Source organism: Lampetra planeri, chromosome 1 (assembly GCF_965212315.1).
Source record: "Lampetra planeri chromosome 1, kcLamPlan1.2.h2, whole genome shotgun sequence".
Taxonomy (NCBI): Eukaryota; Metazoa; Chordata; class Hyperoartia; order Petromyzontiformes; family Petromyzontidae; genus Lampetra; species Lampetra planeri.
Genome location: NC_136107.1, coordinates 31,523,979 through 31,540,347, shown reverse-complemented (window position 1 = coordinate 31,540,347; position 16,369 = coordinate 31,523,979). Strand labels below are relative to the sequence as shown.

The 16,369-nt window shown below is 48.4% G+C and overlaps 1 protein-coding gene across 1 annotated transcript in view; it reads right to left on the bottom strand.

Annotated features, from left to right (window-relative positions):
- The window catches only part of LOC144742021 (caskin-1-like), a 150,107-nt gene that overhangs the window by 75,149 nt on the left and 58,589 nt on the right, over positions 1-16,369 (bottom strand). The window contains exon 6 of the mRNA XM_078592449.1: positions 13,532-13,662. Coding sequence (XP_078448575.1) covers positions 13,532-13,662 — 131 coding nt within the window. The remainder of the gene's footprint in view (positions 1-13,531; positions 13,663-16,369) is intronic.

The window sequence follows — 16,369 nt, the reverse complement described above, 5'->3', positions numbered from 1 at the left end:
AAGGGGTGGTTAGGAGGGAGGGGTAGGAGGGGTAGGAGGGGTTGGAGGGGAGGGGTAGGAGGGGAGGGGTAGGAGGGGAGGGGGAATCTGTGGAGCCGCACGGCTGTGAAGTGTGGGATGAGAAAGAGGGAATCGGTGCGGGGCTGCGCCAAGCGTAGCCCTGCACGGCCGAGGCTGCTTGTGATGGAGGGGGGGGGGGGCAACACGCACGGCATGGATTCACATGCATGAGGTTGGTTAAACGTTGTAAATAATTGAATTGTTCATATAACAAGCACGTGCCACCATTTACTTCCACGTATCAATAATTAAAAAAAGAAAATCCATCTCAGAAATTAAGCGAATTTTAATGTAAAGAAAAACCTATAATACATATCTACTGAGGGAAATTCGGTAACTACTTTGTTGGCAATGCAGAATAATGCTAGACCTGCAAATTGTTGGTTTTAATTACACGTCGTTTTTATTGATTGATTTATTTCATGGCTCCCAACCTTGTGGAAAATATAGTGGACTTTAATCTGGAAATGGCAAGTGACACTGTAAAATCATTGTTAATTAAAATGCAATTTCATTGTGCAAGTTTCATCATTGTTTGTGCTCTTGTAGTTTTGATGAATCATTTAATACTGGTAGGAACCTCCTGGTTCCACCAGCCCACAGGGGATTCTTGTGTCCGTCCATCGTGCAGGGAGGGGCTGGGTGGGGAGGGAGGGGCTGGGTGGGTGGGGAGGGGCTGGGTGGGGAGGGGAGGGTAGGGAGGGGCTGGGTGGGGAGGGTGGGGAGGGGCTGGGTGGGGAGGGTGGGGCTGGGTGGGGGGTGGGAGGGGTGGGGCTGGTCACCCCGTGGTGCCCTTATAAAACTTAACGTTTAACCTACTCACGCCGGCTTGTGCCCGCCCTCACAGTCGGGCATATTTGCGGAATACACCACGCCGACGTTGACCCTGGCCATTGGCCGAGCAACCCAACGTTCCTACCAGCTCCCTCCGTAGGAACGTGTTTATTTTCCATCTGTATGCTATGCCCGTGGCCAGCTACAAAATGGGACATTTTTGCCAGTATCAAAGTGTGAAAAAATAAGAATAGGTTTTACCATTTTTCGCCATCTCATTTGTATTATTTTCTCCATTGTTTCATATTCTTTCTACCAGTTTGTAATTGTGCTCCATAACCATAAAACGGTAACCTTCGCGTGTCATTCACATATCATTTGCAGCAACAAATATAAATAATTCTTCCAACACAAATTGATGCACGTGCATTGAAGTCGCAGTAATCGAATCAGTCGATCAATCCGTGCCTCATAAATGATGGCGATGTTAATGAATAGACACCCATCAAGGTAACGCATCGATGTGCACGGAAGCATTCTCGCATGTCACGTAAATGTGTGTGGGTGAACTCGCATGCGTGTCGGTGCACATGCCTGTGTTGACACGTCTTTACCCGTGAGCATACTGCTGCTGCTGCTGCTACTGCGTGTGTGCACGTGTAGGCGCGCATCCGTGTGTGGATCGGCGGTGCAGTGATGAGCGCACTGCGCTACAACAACAAAAACATACCAACTTAGCCCATGGACACCATCGGTGACGACTGACGAGCGATATCAGAACAGGGACTGGTCCTCGCCGAGGTCCCCTCGGTGTTAAACGCGTACGAGGCGTCGCAGTGTCTAAACGTCGGCTACTGGGTCGTGGCATTGACCACAACGCTGACCTCTCTGCATGCGCCGTGCAGGGCTTAAGAGGTGTTCACCAACAGCACTTGCCCCCAACATTATTTAAGACGACGCGGGGGTGGCGGTGAGGGTTGTCTGTGTGCGTGTGTGCGTCCAGCGGTTAGCGCGCTGCGCTACGAACCCGGCGACCCGAGTTCGATTCCTGCTCACGGCCAACAGCGGTCGACGATTGCCTTAAAAACCGGTGCTGGGCCTCCCCTAGGTCGACTCAGCTGCAAGTGAGTACCTGGGTGCGGTGCGTAAACATCGCCGCTGGGGAGACAAAGGCGGTCGGGCGTGATGCTGGCCACCCACCCCCCCTCGAGTACCGTTCCGGCCTTCGTAGGTGCTCGCTAACAGCACTTGCCCCAACAGTCCGCTAAGGCTACACGGGAGATTCTAGATTTGAAGCTTTCGTGACTGCAATGATTCATATTCTTAGGTTTTTTCGGTAAAGTCACGTAGGTAAAACATTAAAATTAATGAAAGTAAAATAAAAAAATTCTTTGTCTTTGCGTGCCTCTACCACCACGGGGTCATTCATCTGCGCAGTCAAGCGCCGTGCTGCCGACCCACCGCTGACTGGCAGCAGCGGCGGGCACATTTCCCAGACACAGGCGCTTATCAGCTGCATTAGTCATGCAGCTGCTCATGCAGCCCGCACGCCACTCACCCAGCATTCGACACACACACACGTGGACGGCTGTACGCAGCCGCCAAATAGCCACAGATCGTCCCACCGCTAGTAGCCTTTAAGAGGCAACATGCGGGGTGAGAGCGCTGTTCAGCGAGTACATTCTGAAGGCTTTTGTATCCCCCAGTGCTGATGTTTACACACCGCACCGGGTACGTTTATGAGGGCTGAGTCGACCTAGGGGAGGCCCAGTGCAAGATAATCGTCAGTGGTGTTGATGGGCCGTGAGCGGGAATCAAACTCAGGTCGCTGGGTTCGTAGCCCGGCGCGTTCACCGTTACACTACCGAGCCCCACTACTACAACTACGCAAGAGCGAGCACACACACACACGTGCACACACACACACACGTGTACACACATGCACACAACAACCGCCATTCACCACTAAGTGACGGTGACGTGATCACGACGCCTGTGCCAGGCTATGTGCACCTTGATTCCACGTGAAGTGTCGAACGCCCGCTGGCAGGAGGTCACGGGGCAGATCCAGATGCCACAGGTCGACTGACCGAGATGACCGAGATGCCTGGCTGATGCACCAAGTGTGCCCCCTACTGTACCAACTTGCTGTGCTTTAGCCACCCGGCGCTCCGCTCGTTGTTGTGAGCGTCGCTCCTCCGCCCTCCGTTGTTGTTGGAGGGCGACTGCCTCCAACTGCCCAGTAGCGTCCTTCACGAGCCTCCTCCACAGAGGCCGATCTTGACACCGCTGGTACCAGTCATCGGCAAGTCCACTCAGCTCCACATCCTCCTGTACCACATTATTCCGTCTTCTCTAACCCGTGCCGCGTCCGTTTAGCCCCCTCGATCCGGCCGAACAAAAGCTGTTTAGGCATGCGGTGGCTGGGCATACGGACTACATGACCCAGCCAACTTAGCCTTGCCTGCCGGATGAGCTCAGCGATGGGACTTTGTCCACATCCAGCCTGGTTAAACCCAGGATGGATCGTAGGCAGGCCAGCCTAAATGTGGGCATCGATCAGCCTCCCATTGTATCTGTACCAGATGGACATTCCTCAGGTACAGTTATTGAAGGCTTCACAAACTGCGTGATCAAAATAGATGTTAAATAATGTGGGAGCCAGAGGACATCCCTGTCGCACTCCAAGGTGTACAGGGAATGTCTCTGACTCCCGGCCATGTAGTTTTACCTGGGCCCGCTCACCATCATGAAGGCCCTTAATGATCATGAGCAGAGGGTCAGGGACTCTGAAAGCACAAAGAACAACCCAGAGCCCAGGCCTACTGATGGTATCATAGGCCTTGACCAGGTCAATAAAGCAGAGATGTAGGTCTAGTTGGAATTCACTACACCTCTACTATAGCAGACGGACAGAAAATATGGCATTGGGGCTCCGCAAGCCTCTCTTCAGCGTGCCTAGCAAAGCGATTTTGAATATTTCTTGCCAGGACCTTTCCCGGCACACTGAGGAGTGAGATGCCCCTGTAGTTGTTACAGTCTGTGCGGTCCCCCTTCTTAAAGAGGGAGACCACCAAGGCATCCATCCAATCCTGCGGAACCCGTCCAGTGGTCCAGACTGTTGTTATGATGTCATGTAAGGCAGTTTGTGTACAAACGCCACCCTCCCTCAGCATTTCGCTTGGGAGATCATCTCTGCCCGGTGCCTTTCCTGGTCTCAGACTCTGGATCGCCTTCAGTACTTCCTCAACAGATGGCACCTCAGCCAGCCACTTACAGGGGGTGACTTCTTCTTCCAATATTTGAGGCACCACAGCCTCAGCAGGATCATCCCCCACTTTGTCCCACGTTGTTTTCCTGGGTGAGGGATTTCCCCTCCTCCAGGACCTCACAAAAATGCTCAACAAATCTGCAAACCTGTTCCTGAGGGTCAGAGATTGGATCACCGTTCTTTCCCCTAATGATGGTAATAGGTGTGGTGATGAAGGTTACTTTTTTGATGGACTTAAAGAGCAATTTGTGATTGCGGGCCACTGAGGCAGAATCCATCTCCTCAGTAACCTGCGACCACCACCCATGTTTGCAGTGCCTCACGGCTCTCCGAACCTCCGAGCGAAGGCTGCAGTAAGCCTCCTCATTCTCCGATGTGGGATGCTGTAGCCGATGAGAGTGGGCCTGTCGCTTTTTCTCAGCCAATTTGAACACCTCCTCTGTCAGCCAGGGTCTCTGGGGAGGTCTGACCATGTACCCAAAACAGCCATTGCAGCTGCATGAGCCACAGTCCTAAACCTCGCCCATTTCCCCTCGACATCAGGAGGAGTGGGGGACAATGCCAACCCCGGCCGCAAGCGATGATGAAATTCTCGCTTGCAACTTTCATCAGCTAGCTGAGACCATGCCACTAAGGGTTTGAATGGGGTCCTGGGTGTACACCCACCACCAGAGTGGAAGAATGGAATGCGCATCTCACAGATGATAAGTCGATGGTCAGTGGGCAGATCAGCTCCACGGTAGGTCCTGGTGTCAAGGACATGGGCCCGCATCCGCTGTTCCATCACTATGTAAGTCCAGCAGATGTTCTTGCTTGGACCCGGCATGCATCCATCATGTGGTGTGGATGCGCCAATGCCAGAACAGCGTGTTGGTAATTACAAGCCCATGGGCTGCACAAAAATCTAGTAGCCTCCTGCCATTTTTATTGAGCTGATCTGGCCCATGCCTTCCAATTACTCCAGACCAGGTGCCAGCATCATGACCAACTCGGCAATTGAAGTCACCCAACAAGATTACTCTATCCCGAGGGGCCACTTTAGCTAGCACCTGTGACAGGTCATAGAAGGCATCTGACTCATCGGCCTTGCCTACATCCCTCCACGGATGTTCGTCTTCAGTGGGGGCATGAGTAACCACGACCACCACCGACCACCTCTGATTGATGGGAAGGCGAGCCCAAAGTAGCCTGGGGCTTACAGCTTCCCACACCTTACCGCCACACTCCCACGCCGCCGTCATTTTTTTGTTCAGAAGAAGAGCCACTCCCTGATGTTTGGCAGTCTGCTGCCCCGAGTAGAGGACTGTCCACCCCTCATGGTGGCAGGAGCCAGAGCCGGTCCACTGGACCTCCTGAATACCACAGAGATCCAGGTGGTACCGGTCCAGCTCCCGACAGAGGAGTGGCAGCCTGTCCTCCGCAGTGAGCGTTCGAACATTCCACGTGGCCACACGTAGTGGTTTTTTGTTGTTTCTGGAGGAGCCCCGAGGGTAAGGATTCATTCTCCTGGCTCTGCCAAATGGGGTTTGGCAAGGAGACGTCATAGACGCCTGTCCCCCCGGGGCTTCCGGCACAAGCTTACTTATTAAATTTTGTGGTCGTGGTTTAGTGGTAATTAATTGAAGGTGGAGGGGTTACCAGCCCCTCGCACCCGTCCTGGACACGTGCATACACACACGTGCCGATGCAGCTCTTTAATACGGTATTTCCTTTGGGCAGACAGCCCATGCACAGCCAGTGGCCATTAGCCATTCATTCCAGATGCACTCGGTGGGGTAAACGTCTACTCAATAGCAGGATAACGATGATTATTATTGTTCTTTGTTACCCATGAGCGGGATGAATACTCCAGTGAGTCGATCACATCTGCAGTTCGTTCTCAAAAAATCACAAGAGTGGATGGACCTACGTCCCACAGAGAACGGATTTATTTTGGAGGGACTCCTAAAATTGGGGTGGGAGAGTGGGACATGGGGGGGTGAAACATCGGAGAAGGAATATGATGAAGCTGTCACTTCCGAAGCGCCACACACTGAACGGTGGATGGTTTAGCCATGTTTGTTTGCTGTAGTACAGAGTTAGCCTGATAACTTTAATCTAAATTGTCTTATGGTTGTTATTGGTTGACTTGCATCCCACTGGGATTTTTGCAGACAGCGTTGAAATACGGGGTTTTTTCTGGAAGACTTTGCTGTTTTTTCCTGGATTTTTCTGTTGCGTGTAGTCACTTTAAGATGTTTCTTGTTCATGTTTATGTTTGTTACAGTTGCACCCGAGTCAAGAGCCACATGGCTCACAGGGTTGTACCTCATACATGAAACTGAACCAGGGCTACGACGACTTGCCCGACACAGCCACGCGCCTGTGGAGACCCAGTTTCGAACTCCACCATACAGTTACTCTCGCGATATCGCCTAAAGTTTCATCCTCCACCGTAGAGTACGTCAACCAAAGTGCGGACGCCGTCAATGCACGTACGTCCGCATGTCTACGTTTAATTGCGTTGCGTTGGCCTGCGTACCTTGATGTTATACATCACTGAAATCGACTTTCTTTGGAACTGACCGTTGTGTTTAATTTGTTGTCTTCCTCCACAACTCCGAAAAGCACGGTTGGCTACGTACGGTGCGAAAGAAGTTCAACATACGTACAAACGTACACTACGTGTATTTCTGCTGCAATGTGAATTGTTGAATGGTCAAGAATTGATATACGAGTTGTGAATTTCACAAATGTGGGTCTGCGTGGAAACATTATTACGTGGCTTTTTATTTTGTTAAGAAGAGGATTCTCGCTGCAAAATACTTCCGGGGAGAAAAAAAGTATCTTGAGGCTTGCCTGGAAATGAGATGAGTATTATTACTACTGCTACTACTATAGCACGAGACTGAGACACACACGCATTGAATAACAAGACTGTACCCTTGATTGGTGGTGGCTCTGCTCCTATCTCTACAAGCCAGCAAGCTGTAAGGCTTCTTTAAATAATTAATCCCTGCGTGCTTAAACGTTACAAATTATATTTAGTTGTACGGGGTTAGCATACAATATCCATCACAGATTGGATTATTATTGCGCTGTATTTAGCTTAGTGGTTTTATTTAATTAATCTACGTATTCATTTGATTTGCTGAAATCAAAAACTGATGATTCCGTAGTGTGATTATGTAACGTGTGATTAGCAAGCTATGACAAATGCAGATTTGCTAACAATGTTGTTATTATATAAAATAAATTAAATGTATGAAGCACAACGTATAGAGCTTTGGACAGTTATAATCTACAGTAGAAAATATAGCAGTTTGCATAACCAATGCTGTAAGTCGTAGCAATTCTAATAATATTGTATTGCCGTTACAATCAGTAAAAGGTAATATAGTAGTGCTGTGTAACCATTGACATCATCAATTGTAATTCTAATACAATAAAATTGCATTTAGGTTCAGTAGAAAGCTGTAACTCTGCCATTACTGTAACAGTTAATTGCCATCAGATTTATACTTATTGTTGTACGATTAGTGCAGTAATTGATTCATTAATTATCCCTCTGTTTGAAGGGGAAAGTACATAAGACATGTATTGACAAACATGCTGAGTGTTGGGACTCCCACACTGAGAGAAGGGAGCAGAGGTTCATCTCAGGAATGGTTTTTACGACGGAGACGTGAATTTTGGCAATGAGGAGACTGAGTCAGGCCAGAAATGCGGTGACGAGGCACAATTGGGGAGGCGCGTCGTAAGAAGAGAGGAAACCCCATATCGGAAGAAGGTGAGGCACATGGATGCACGTGGACGCACCAGGGTGGACATGACAAGAATAGGTGGATGGAGAGGACTGAGTGGGGAAAATTCCAGAAGATGGAAAATATGACCGTGAAGAATGCAAATAATTTCGGGAGGCCTACGCCTAGCAGCAGAAAAAACATTATTTCTGGTAATGGAATTTATATCTTTACAGATGGGGACCTGTTAGATGTGGAGGTGAGTTGCTGGAATTGTACGGCAAAGCCATCAGAAGTTAGCTGAAACAAAACTGAGAATATAATTTTTTTTCAAATCCCACGTTACAATGTGAGGTCTGAGCGGGGGATCTCAGAGGCGGCGGCCCCAACACCACACGGCAGCCGCATGAACGCCCCCGAGCCAGCCGGAGTTGTTTTCATTGCGGTCGTACTAAACGGAGCGATAATCAAAACAGCCAAGAGTGATCTTTGTCTCTCTTTGTGAGTCGTGCCATGCCCGTGCCACAGTCCCATCAACCACAGGTACCCTCGCGCAGTGGCGGCTCCTGCAAAATCTCTCAGGGGGGGGCAAATGTCTGGATGATTGATACGGATAAGGTCCACCCATGCAAAGGATAAATTAACAGCTTAAGCATGGAAAGGCAACTTCACTTATTTAATATTAATGAAAAATAAAGTGACTCTTACAATACATCTTGTTTGTTTCTATACTCACTATTAATACAATCCACTCATGTTTCTTTTATTAAAGATTCCACTAGGTGGCGACAAATAATTTTGTTGGATGAAACGTGCTTACGTATGATGACGTAAGCACGTTAGTGCGAGCCCTCCTGGAAGCCATATAGAATGCATTGCAGCGCCCCCCGTTCGAAAAAAAACATCTTTGAATGTAAGTCTATGGGACCACTCGGGGCGATTCTCAGCCGGAGGGAAATCGCCCAAAAAGAGGCGGTACTCCACAGAACGTAGCATGACGCTGATTGGACTATATCCAGAGGCACAGTGACGGCTAGCGTGACTCTGTGGTTGAATGACATTGGTGGTGCGTCGCCCAATCGCCCTAATGAAGAAACCGCCCCTGCCCTCGCGGCTTCGACACGCATCGCCGGAAGAAATTGCGATATTCACCTGGCCCGTTCTTCCACGTGGCCCACTCAGTTTGCACAGTAGTACCTAGTGGAGTGTGGTGAGTGTCAACGGTGGGAAGACAAAGGTGGGCCAGGCGTGTGTGGTCCCATCCCAGGGGTTCGGCGACGTGGCCGCTTCCTCCACCACAGAGGTGGGCTCAGAACAGCAGCCACCGCCGCCAGCCACAGAGAGAACTCAGCGGCCCCGGGGTTATGTACACACAGCGCGATGGCGCAGGGGAGGCAACATGTGCTGGGAGTTGGACACAGGGGATTTATTTTGAGCCGGGGTTATTTGGTCTGTGGGTTATTTCGCCGTAGAGCGTTTCCATGAGGGGCGGCTGAAGGAGTGCTGCCCGCTTCGGTTCAAGAACCCCAAGGCTCATCGCTCGCTCATTCCATGGCCCTCCCGTTGACTCGCTCGCTCGTTCACTCACCGACACAATCACTCACTCGGCCACTCGACCATTGCTCGGCTACTCACTCTCTAACTTGCATGCTCAGTCGCTAACTCGTGCATTTACCTGCCGGGTCAATTATGTTTGTACCAACTCGATTACGAGCATACCCAGTCTAGTACTTAGCTCACTGGCTCACACTGTAAGGATCCATACTCTTTGTTTTTTTCGGTAAAGTCACGTAGCAAAAACAAAAATGAAAACAACGAAATTAAATCACGACGTTTCTGGCGCAACACAAGCGTCCGTCTTCAGGTGGGGACAACGTAGCGAAAGCACAACCGCTTAAGTGTGTCTAAGAGATGGCTGTGACGAGGAATTATATAGTGGCTCACACTGACCGACTCACTCATTGACTCACTCGCTTGCTAACTAATCCACTCACCTGCATACTCACTCATCTACTCAATTATTTGCTGGTATACTCACCTACGTATTAATGTACTCACTTAAGAAAGTGCCCACTCACCTACTAACTCGCACATGTTTGCACTTGCTTGCTCACTCGTTTACCTACTCACCTGTCCACGCACTCACCCACTCACTCAGCCACTTAATAAGGCAGTAATCTACTAACTCACCAACTAGCAAGCTCACGGCAGTCATTCACTCTCATACTCACCAAGTAATTTCCCCACTCACTCTCTCGGCAATCCTTTGTGTCTCTATCTTTCTTTGTCCCCACAGCTGCCCCAGCTTCTCTCAATCTCAAATTGAATTTACCGAGGGCAGAATTACAGTCCTCTGCACTCTGTTGTTATTCTTCGGAATCATCCACTTCAACGGAAATGCCTCAGGCCCAGAGAGCCAAACTAAGGCACTTTAACGAGATTTATGTTAAAGCACACATTGCAGTGAAACAGGACTCACGCGTATGGTACGAAAGGCAACGCAGCTCTCCAGCAAAGGCTCCCAAGCAATAATTAACACCAGTGGGAGCGTTAAGTTACGTACACATTGACAGCTAAGAGTTCGTGTAAACGTTCTCAAAATCCAGCCGTTGGCCCTTCCGCCCCACCTTACTTAAACGGAGACATCTCTCAGCACACTAAGACGGTAACGGTGCATCGTATTCATCAATAAACATCGATACATTCGCTTAGGGTAACGTGGGGAAAATCCACACGTGCCACGAACGAGGTTTTTTTTGTTAAATAATCGGGGTCACGTGGTGACCCTTGCAAGCCACTAGAGGGCGCGATACTCACCGGGAATAAATTATCCTCAGCGTCATGGAGGATTAATGTCCGCGGATCCAATGATCCGCGCGGGTTATCCGTGATTTAACTCTCATCCGCGAGGGGCAGTCAGTAAGTAAAAAAGAAAAGCAATCGCCCACAATGGGATTTAATTTGCTAAGAATGTTTCATCCGAGAAGAAGAAGAAAAACACATCGTTGGTTAATAACGAGTCTTTTCATTTTGCCGACGAGTGCGCCATGCACGCACACCCTGGCGGTATCGCTGCAATCTGTACAGCATCTACTGCCGCCTTGGATTGGTTGAAGGACCTTAACATTGAACTGGCATCTATACAACCTGTTGCTGACATTGCCATATGAAAGGATCAGTCTTTCAAGTCCTGTGGGGGAGGGGTGGGGGGTTCTTAATTCTATGGCCCAAGCAGCAGCGCGCAAACCGCCAGCCACGCGGGCAAGTGACCGCTTTTGCCCAAACATCCAAACAAAGGGCCACAGAGCTTGAAGGAATTATTGGCGCTGGTTCTGGCTGCCTTGCCCGTGTTGTGATTTCTTAGTGTCTCCATGCGGGGAAAAAAAAACTGCGCACTACACAAATTCGACTGCACGTGTGGAGATGCGATTTGCGTGATTGACGCTATATATCTAAAATCACATGTATTTAAAGAAATCACATTGTCATTATTAATTATGTTCAAAACCCACCTGATATTTCCACAATTATTCCCTGCACGAATACACCAATCACTCATTTGCAACTCACTATTGTTCCATCATGTATCCTGATTAAGTGTCTGAGGAGGTTTTGCATATTTTAATTGGCCATTTCAATTGGTCAAGCTTAAGGACTGCTAGGAGACCAATTTAGCGTGTTATTTATTATGTTTAAGCCTCACCAGATTTCTTAATGGCTTGCAAATGAAGGAGCGCAGATGAATAAGACTTGGGTATTTTTTTTCTCCCTTAAGTCATCTCCAGAGAATTTCCCAAAACTATTTTAAATAGCGTTTCAGGACGCAAACAGCCGAAGCATAACACTCATGAACACTCCATAACAGCGCCGGTGTCTCTTATTTCAAAGGGATGATGGTTAAGTCATCATCTGCCCGGGGTGTAGCAGCGCGTAGTAGTGCGTAGTAGTGCTCAACTCAAAATCAGAAGGTTGCGAGCTCGGCGTCGACTCAGGCCAACCCCGACCACCTGCGGTTGTTAAATTAAGTACCACTCTGTAGGAAGCAGAAGACCGAATCCTGCTAAGCAAGTGTGGAATTTCCACTGCCGATAACGGGCCATGAATGTACTTGAGTGCCTGCTCAGGCTTCGTTGATCAGGTTCAAGATGAAGATGTCATCACGCACAAAGCTGTTGATGCCACCACACCTCGCCAACGCCTTCTGCTAGATCCTACAGATCCTACAGCGGATACCTTAACTTCTAAGATCTGCCCGAACAGTGTCCCACCATCTGGTCTTGGGTCTTCATCTTGATCTCTGGATTGGAGGAGACCATCCAATGCTTTTCTCGGTATCCGGGCATCCTCCATTTTGTACATATGTCCTACCCAACGCAACCTTCTTTGCCTTATCAGTACTGCTTTGAAATCGGGTCCATCTGTTTAAAACATCCTGTATTTACAATTCTTACCGGCCATGTTACAATATGGATTTTTGCCCTGCCTATCCTATCAAGTACACAAAACTCCTAGCATCCGTCTCAGACACCTGTGTTCAAGTGTCAAACAATTGGAACAGGGAGACACTTTGGGCTCAATTCATGTGCCAGCAAAGGCTCCTTTGTGTTCGAAATGTTAAAAAAAAGTGCTCGTGTCTCCATCGGCAAAAATCTGCAGAATCAGCGAGGCAATGATTTTTAGGCATTTTACTTTGCTCTGATTCAGAGCCCTTTGCGTTTTATTTTACTCTACTTACGCGAATTATCTCTGCTGCGGCTAGTAAGGACTTTTAGAGGCCCTGCGAAGCAACCGAGTTTAAATAAAATAAGGGAGGAAAGTCCACGCATACTCATGTTTGTTACGGTACGTTTTCCAACACGTGTTATTCTTCAAAAGCGTTTAATTAGCGGTACAAATACCAACATATGCCTGTCAGGACCACACCCGTTCCCATATTTCCAAACAGTTCTTTGAGCTATGGTTTGTTTCGAATTTTAGGGTAAATCCCTGATAGTAACAAAGTATCATACGATTTAGTCCGAACCATTTTGGATTATATTTACGAGAGTAATCATTCTCCCTTCCCTCATTTCCCCCATTACATACGGACGGAACTAATGCATACACGATTTTTAACCTTATTTGGAAATGGTGTTAAAAAATCAACGCATGAACGCAAGATCTCGATGTCATATGGCCCCCTTATGTCAATCCACTACTGGGTGAGTACCTCCCCATACCAGTACAGGTCGTGAAGGTTATTTGACCATACTTCACCACGCTAATCAGCGTGGGCTTGTGAAGCTGAAAGGGAACGCACGTGTGGAAACGTACAAGTACGGTACAACAATGGATTTTGCCGCAGTGTCCTCTACAGGCCTTCACATAGCCGCCTTATGAAATCAGGTACAAAAAAACAACAAGTGTAAATTGCTGTGAACCTCTGTTGGCCACCCTGCATGTATGTTGAACTTCTTTTGCACCGCATGTAGCCAACCGTGCTAATCAGAGGTGCGGGGAGGGGGAAGGACGACTGAACACAAAGCGCAGCTCTGAAGAAATGAGTTTCCAATCTCGATTTAAAAGTACACAGCTCCAGTGGCTTCCTACTATCTGAAGGAAGAGAGCGTTCCAGACAGCCGCAAGAAGCACGTCTCAAAGCGCGCGATGTTCACCGTTGAGCCCACAATTTAAAGGTCTGGGCCTGTGATCGCACCCACCCCACCTGATGATGTCCTTGTGTCCGTTCTTGGCGGCCAGATGAAGGGGAGTCGTGCTGTTGGGCTCCGTGATGTCGGACGATTTCCCCTCCAGCAGGGCGCTGCACATGTTGCTGCTCAGCAGCAGCTGGGCCACCTTCACACACAGGCGCAGGGGGGTGCACAGAGCAGAGAGGATGAGCAACACGATCACCCCCCCCCCCCCCCTTTAGTCCACTGGCACGCGATGGTTTGCTCCACGGGAAAGCACTCAGCGATGCGCTTTCCCGAAGAAGCTTCCAGAATTGAGAGCGAAACGTTGGGCTTCGTGCCGAGCCAACACGCGGTGACAACCAAAGAAACACAACGGAGGAGAGCTGTTTGGACACTTTTATTTAACTTGAGGTGTTGTCCATTTTATCGTCTTTCACATGTTTGACGCTTATTTCCTTCGGTCTTACGAAGCCAAGCGAGCTGAAGTTTTTCACACAGACTCGTCTCGCGTGACAATTCAAGATTTTATTAAAACGACCTGTCCAGATCCCGCCGATCATGTGCCTATTCACGTTTTTCACTTAACTTGAATAGTTATTAATACTCGTTTATTTTACCCCCCCCCCCCCCCTCGGTTTTTTTGCAATCACGAATGGTCGCGCCCATCCACGAGGGTAAACGTCTCGTCCAATCAGAATGGCTGTTGGGGAGCCTCTGACCAATGAGAGGCGTGCAAATTTCGCCACTCGTCATGCCGCCGGAGCGGCCACTGCTGTTTCGCTGTCCTCAGCTGCGAGACCTACAATTGCCATAATAATTCCTACTTTTCGATTGTTCAAATAATTACGTAGTTATAATCGTAATAGATTTAATATTGTCGTTTGCGTTAACACGCCCGTTCCGATGCACTGAGCGCAACCTTGGTGACAACTGTGATCATGATTTAGAATTAATTGCTGTATTTTCATTGCAAAAATGCTCGAATTAATATTGTTAATATACAAGCTTTTAATTAAAATAATTCATCTGTGCAAATTTAATACGGTGTTGCGATATGCACTATTGTGCATATGCGCGCATTGTTATAGCATTGCAGTCATTGTAGGGTCCAGAGTTGAGAAAGCAAGCCATCATTGCCATCTCTACAGGGTCATAAAAGTGGTACGAAGTCGTCAGTGGTTCTTAAAAATGGTCCCTGTCCTGGAAATGTGGAATTTCCCCTGGTAGAGAGGCGCGCCGCACAATGCCCATAGAAGCATAGAGGCCTTTTGTCAATCCACTGCTGGATGAGGGCCTCCCCACACAGGGCTGCTTGTGGAGGCCGTTTGACCATACTTCACCTCGTCAGTGCGGATTGGTAAAGGGGGGCAGCATAGACGTACAGTACAACTCGAAATAAACAGAATGTCGCCCGGAAGCCCTATGACAACACCTGCGTGTGCATGGTGGACACCCATCCAGACACTGTCCAAGCTCAGATCTGCTTGGCTTTCGAGGTCCGACCAGATCGGGTGCATTCCAAGCCCGGGTGATTTGTTCATTGGCGAAGAGGGTTATAGTGATGCTGTTCTTAACAGTTAACATCTCACGATGGCGAGATGTTATCTACTTCGCCTGGTATACAGGAGGTCGTGGATTCGATGCTGACCCTCACGCCTGTATTTATGGAATTTGCATGTTCTCCCCGTGATCGTGTGGATTTTTCTCCAGTTTTTCCCTCCACGTTTACAAACATGCTTCGAGTATTTGGCTGCTATCAATTTCCACATGATAAGCCACTTCATTGGGCTATCATTGTGGCCAGGTCGCTTCTGAAAAAGAGTTATATAGTTCCAGTGGGCCTTACCTGTTAAAATGAAATAGCAGTTATAATATTTTTACGGTACAAAAATTTGCTTAAAAAACAAGTTTTTCAATGCACACACTTATATTTGCACATTAAAGTAGAAAGTAAATTATTTTGACCCCAGAGTTCAAGTGATCTGAGAGCCCCACGGTGTATAAAGTGTGATTTCCATCTACAAGTCAGGCAATCTCTCTGCCCTCTCTCTGCCAAGCGGCATTGCTTACGGTGTACGCCTAAGGTGTATTTGTTGTGGTACGAGGCAGTGTTAATAGCAAACGTGTCCATTAAGACGGCCATGGGAATGTGGAATTTCTACCAATCGCCTAAAGTCGCCAACAAAGTAGAGTGCCACCCTTCACTAATCTCAGAATCAGAATCTTTATTTAGACTGCAGGAGGAGGAATCCGATGAGCTATGAAGCTCTTTTCCACAGATGTCCAGTATGGGTAGGTCGACGGGCTATTTTATTTTAAGTGAATAAAACTCAGTTGTATATAGTGCCATTCACACAAAGCCTCAGTGCTTTGCAACACAATCCCAGTAAAAACCCTTAACATTCAAACTAAGAGGAAAACCACCCCACGCAGAAAGATCCGCAGGAGAAAATAAACGTGTTTTGAGACGAGCCCTAAAAACCTCGACAGACGGAGCATCCCGAACGGACCGGGACAAGACGTTGTTTCCTCGTGAACTAAATAAACTGCGTAAAAACCCCATAGAATATTGGATTAACAGTCTATATCAAGGAATGCTTTGCATTCACACTGTTCACACTGCAATGCTGCATTATTCCATACTTGAATATGCATCGCGGCCAGAAAATACTGCTGCCGCGATGGCTTTCGCGCATTTATAAACAGTTGCATGCTCACGGCGTTTTCTTTTACGTCTTAAATAAGTCTCGGAATCCGAGGCGGATCTTTCACGCTGGCTCGAGTTACGATTGCGGTAGCATGAAAAAGAATACATGAGTTAAAAAAAAAATCTCCCGGGACGCTAGACACATTTCTCTGCATCGTCATAC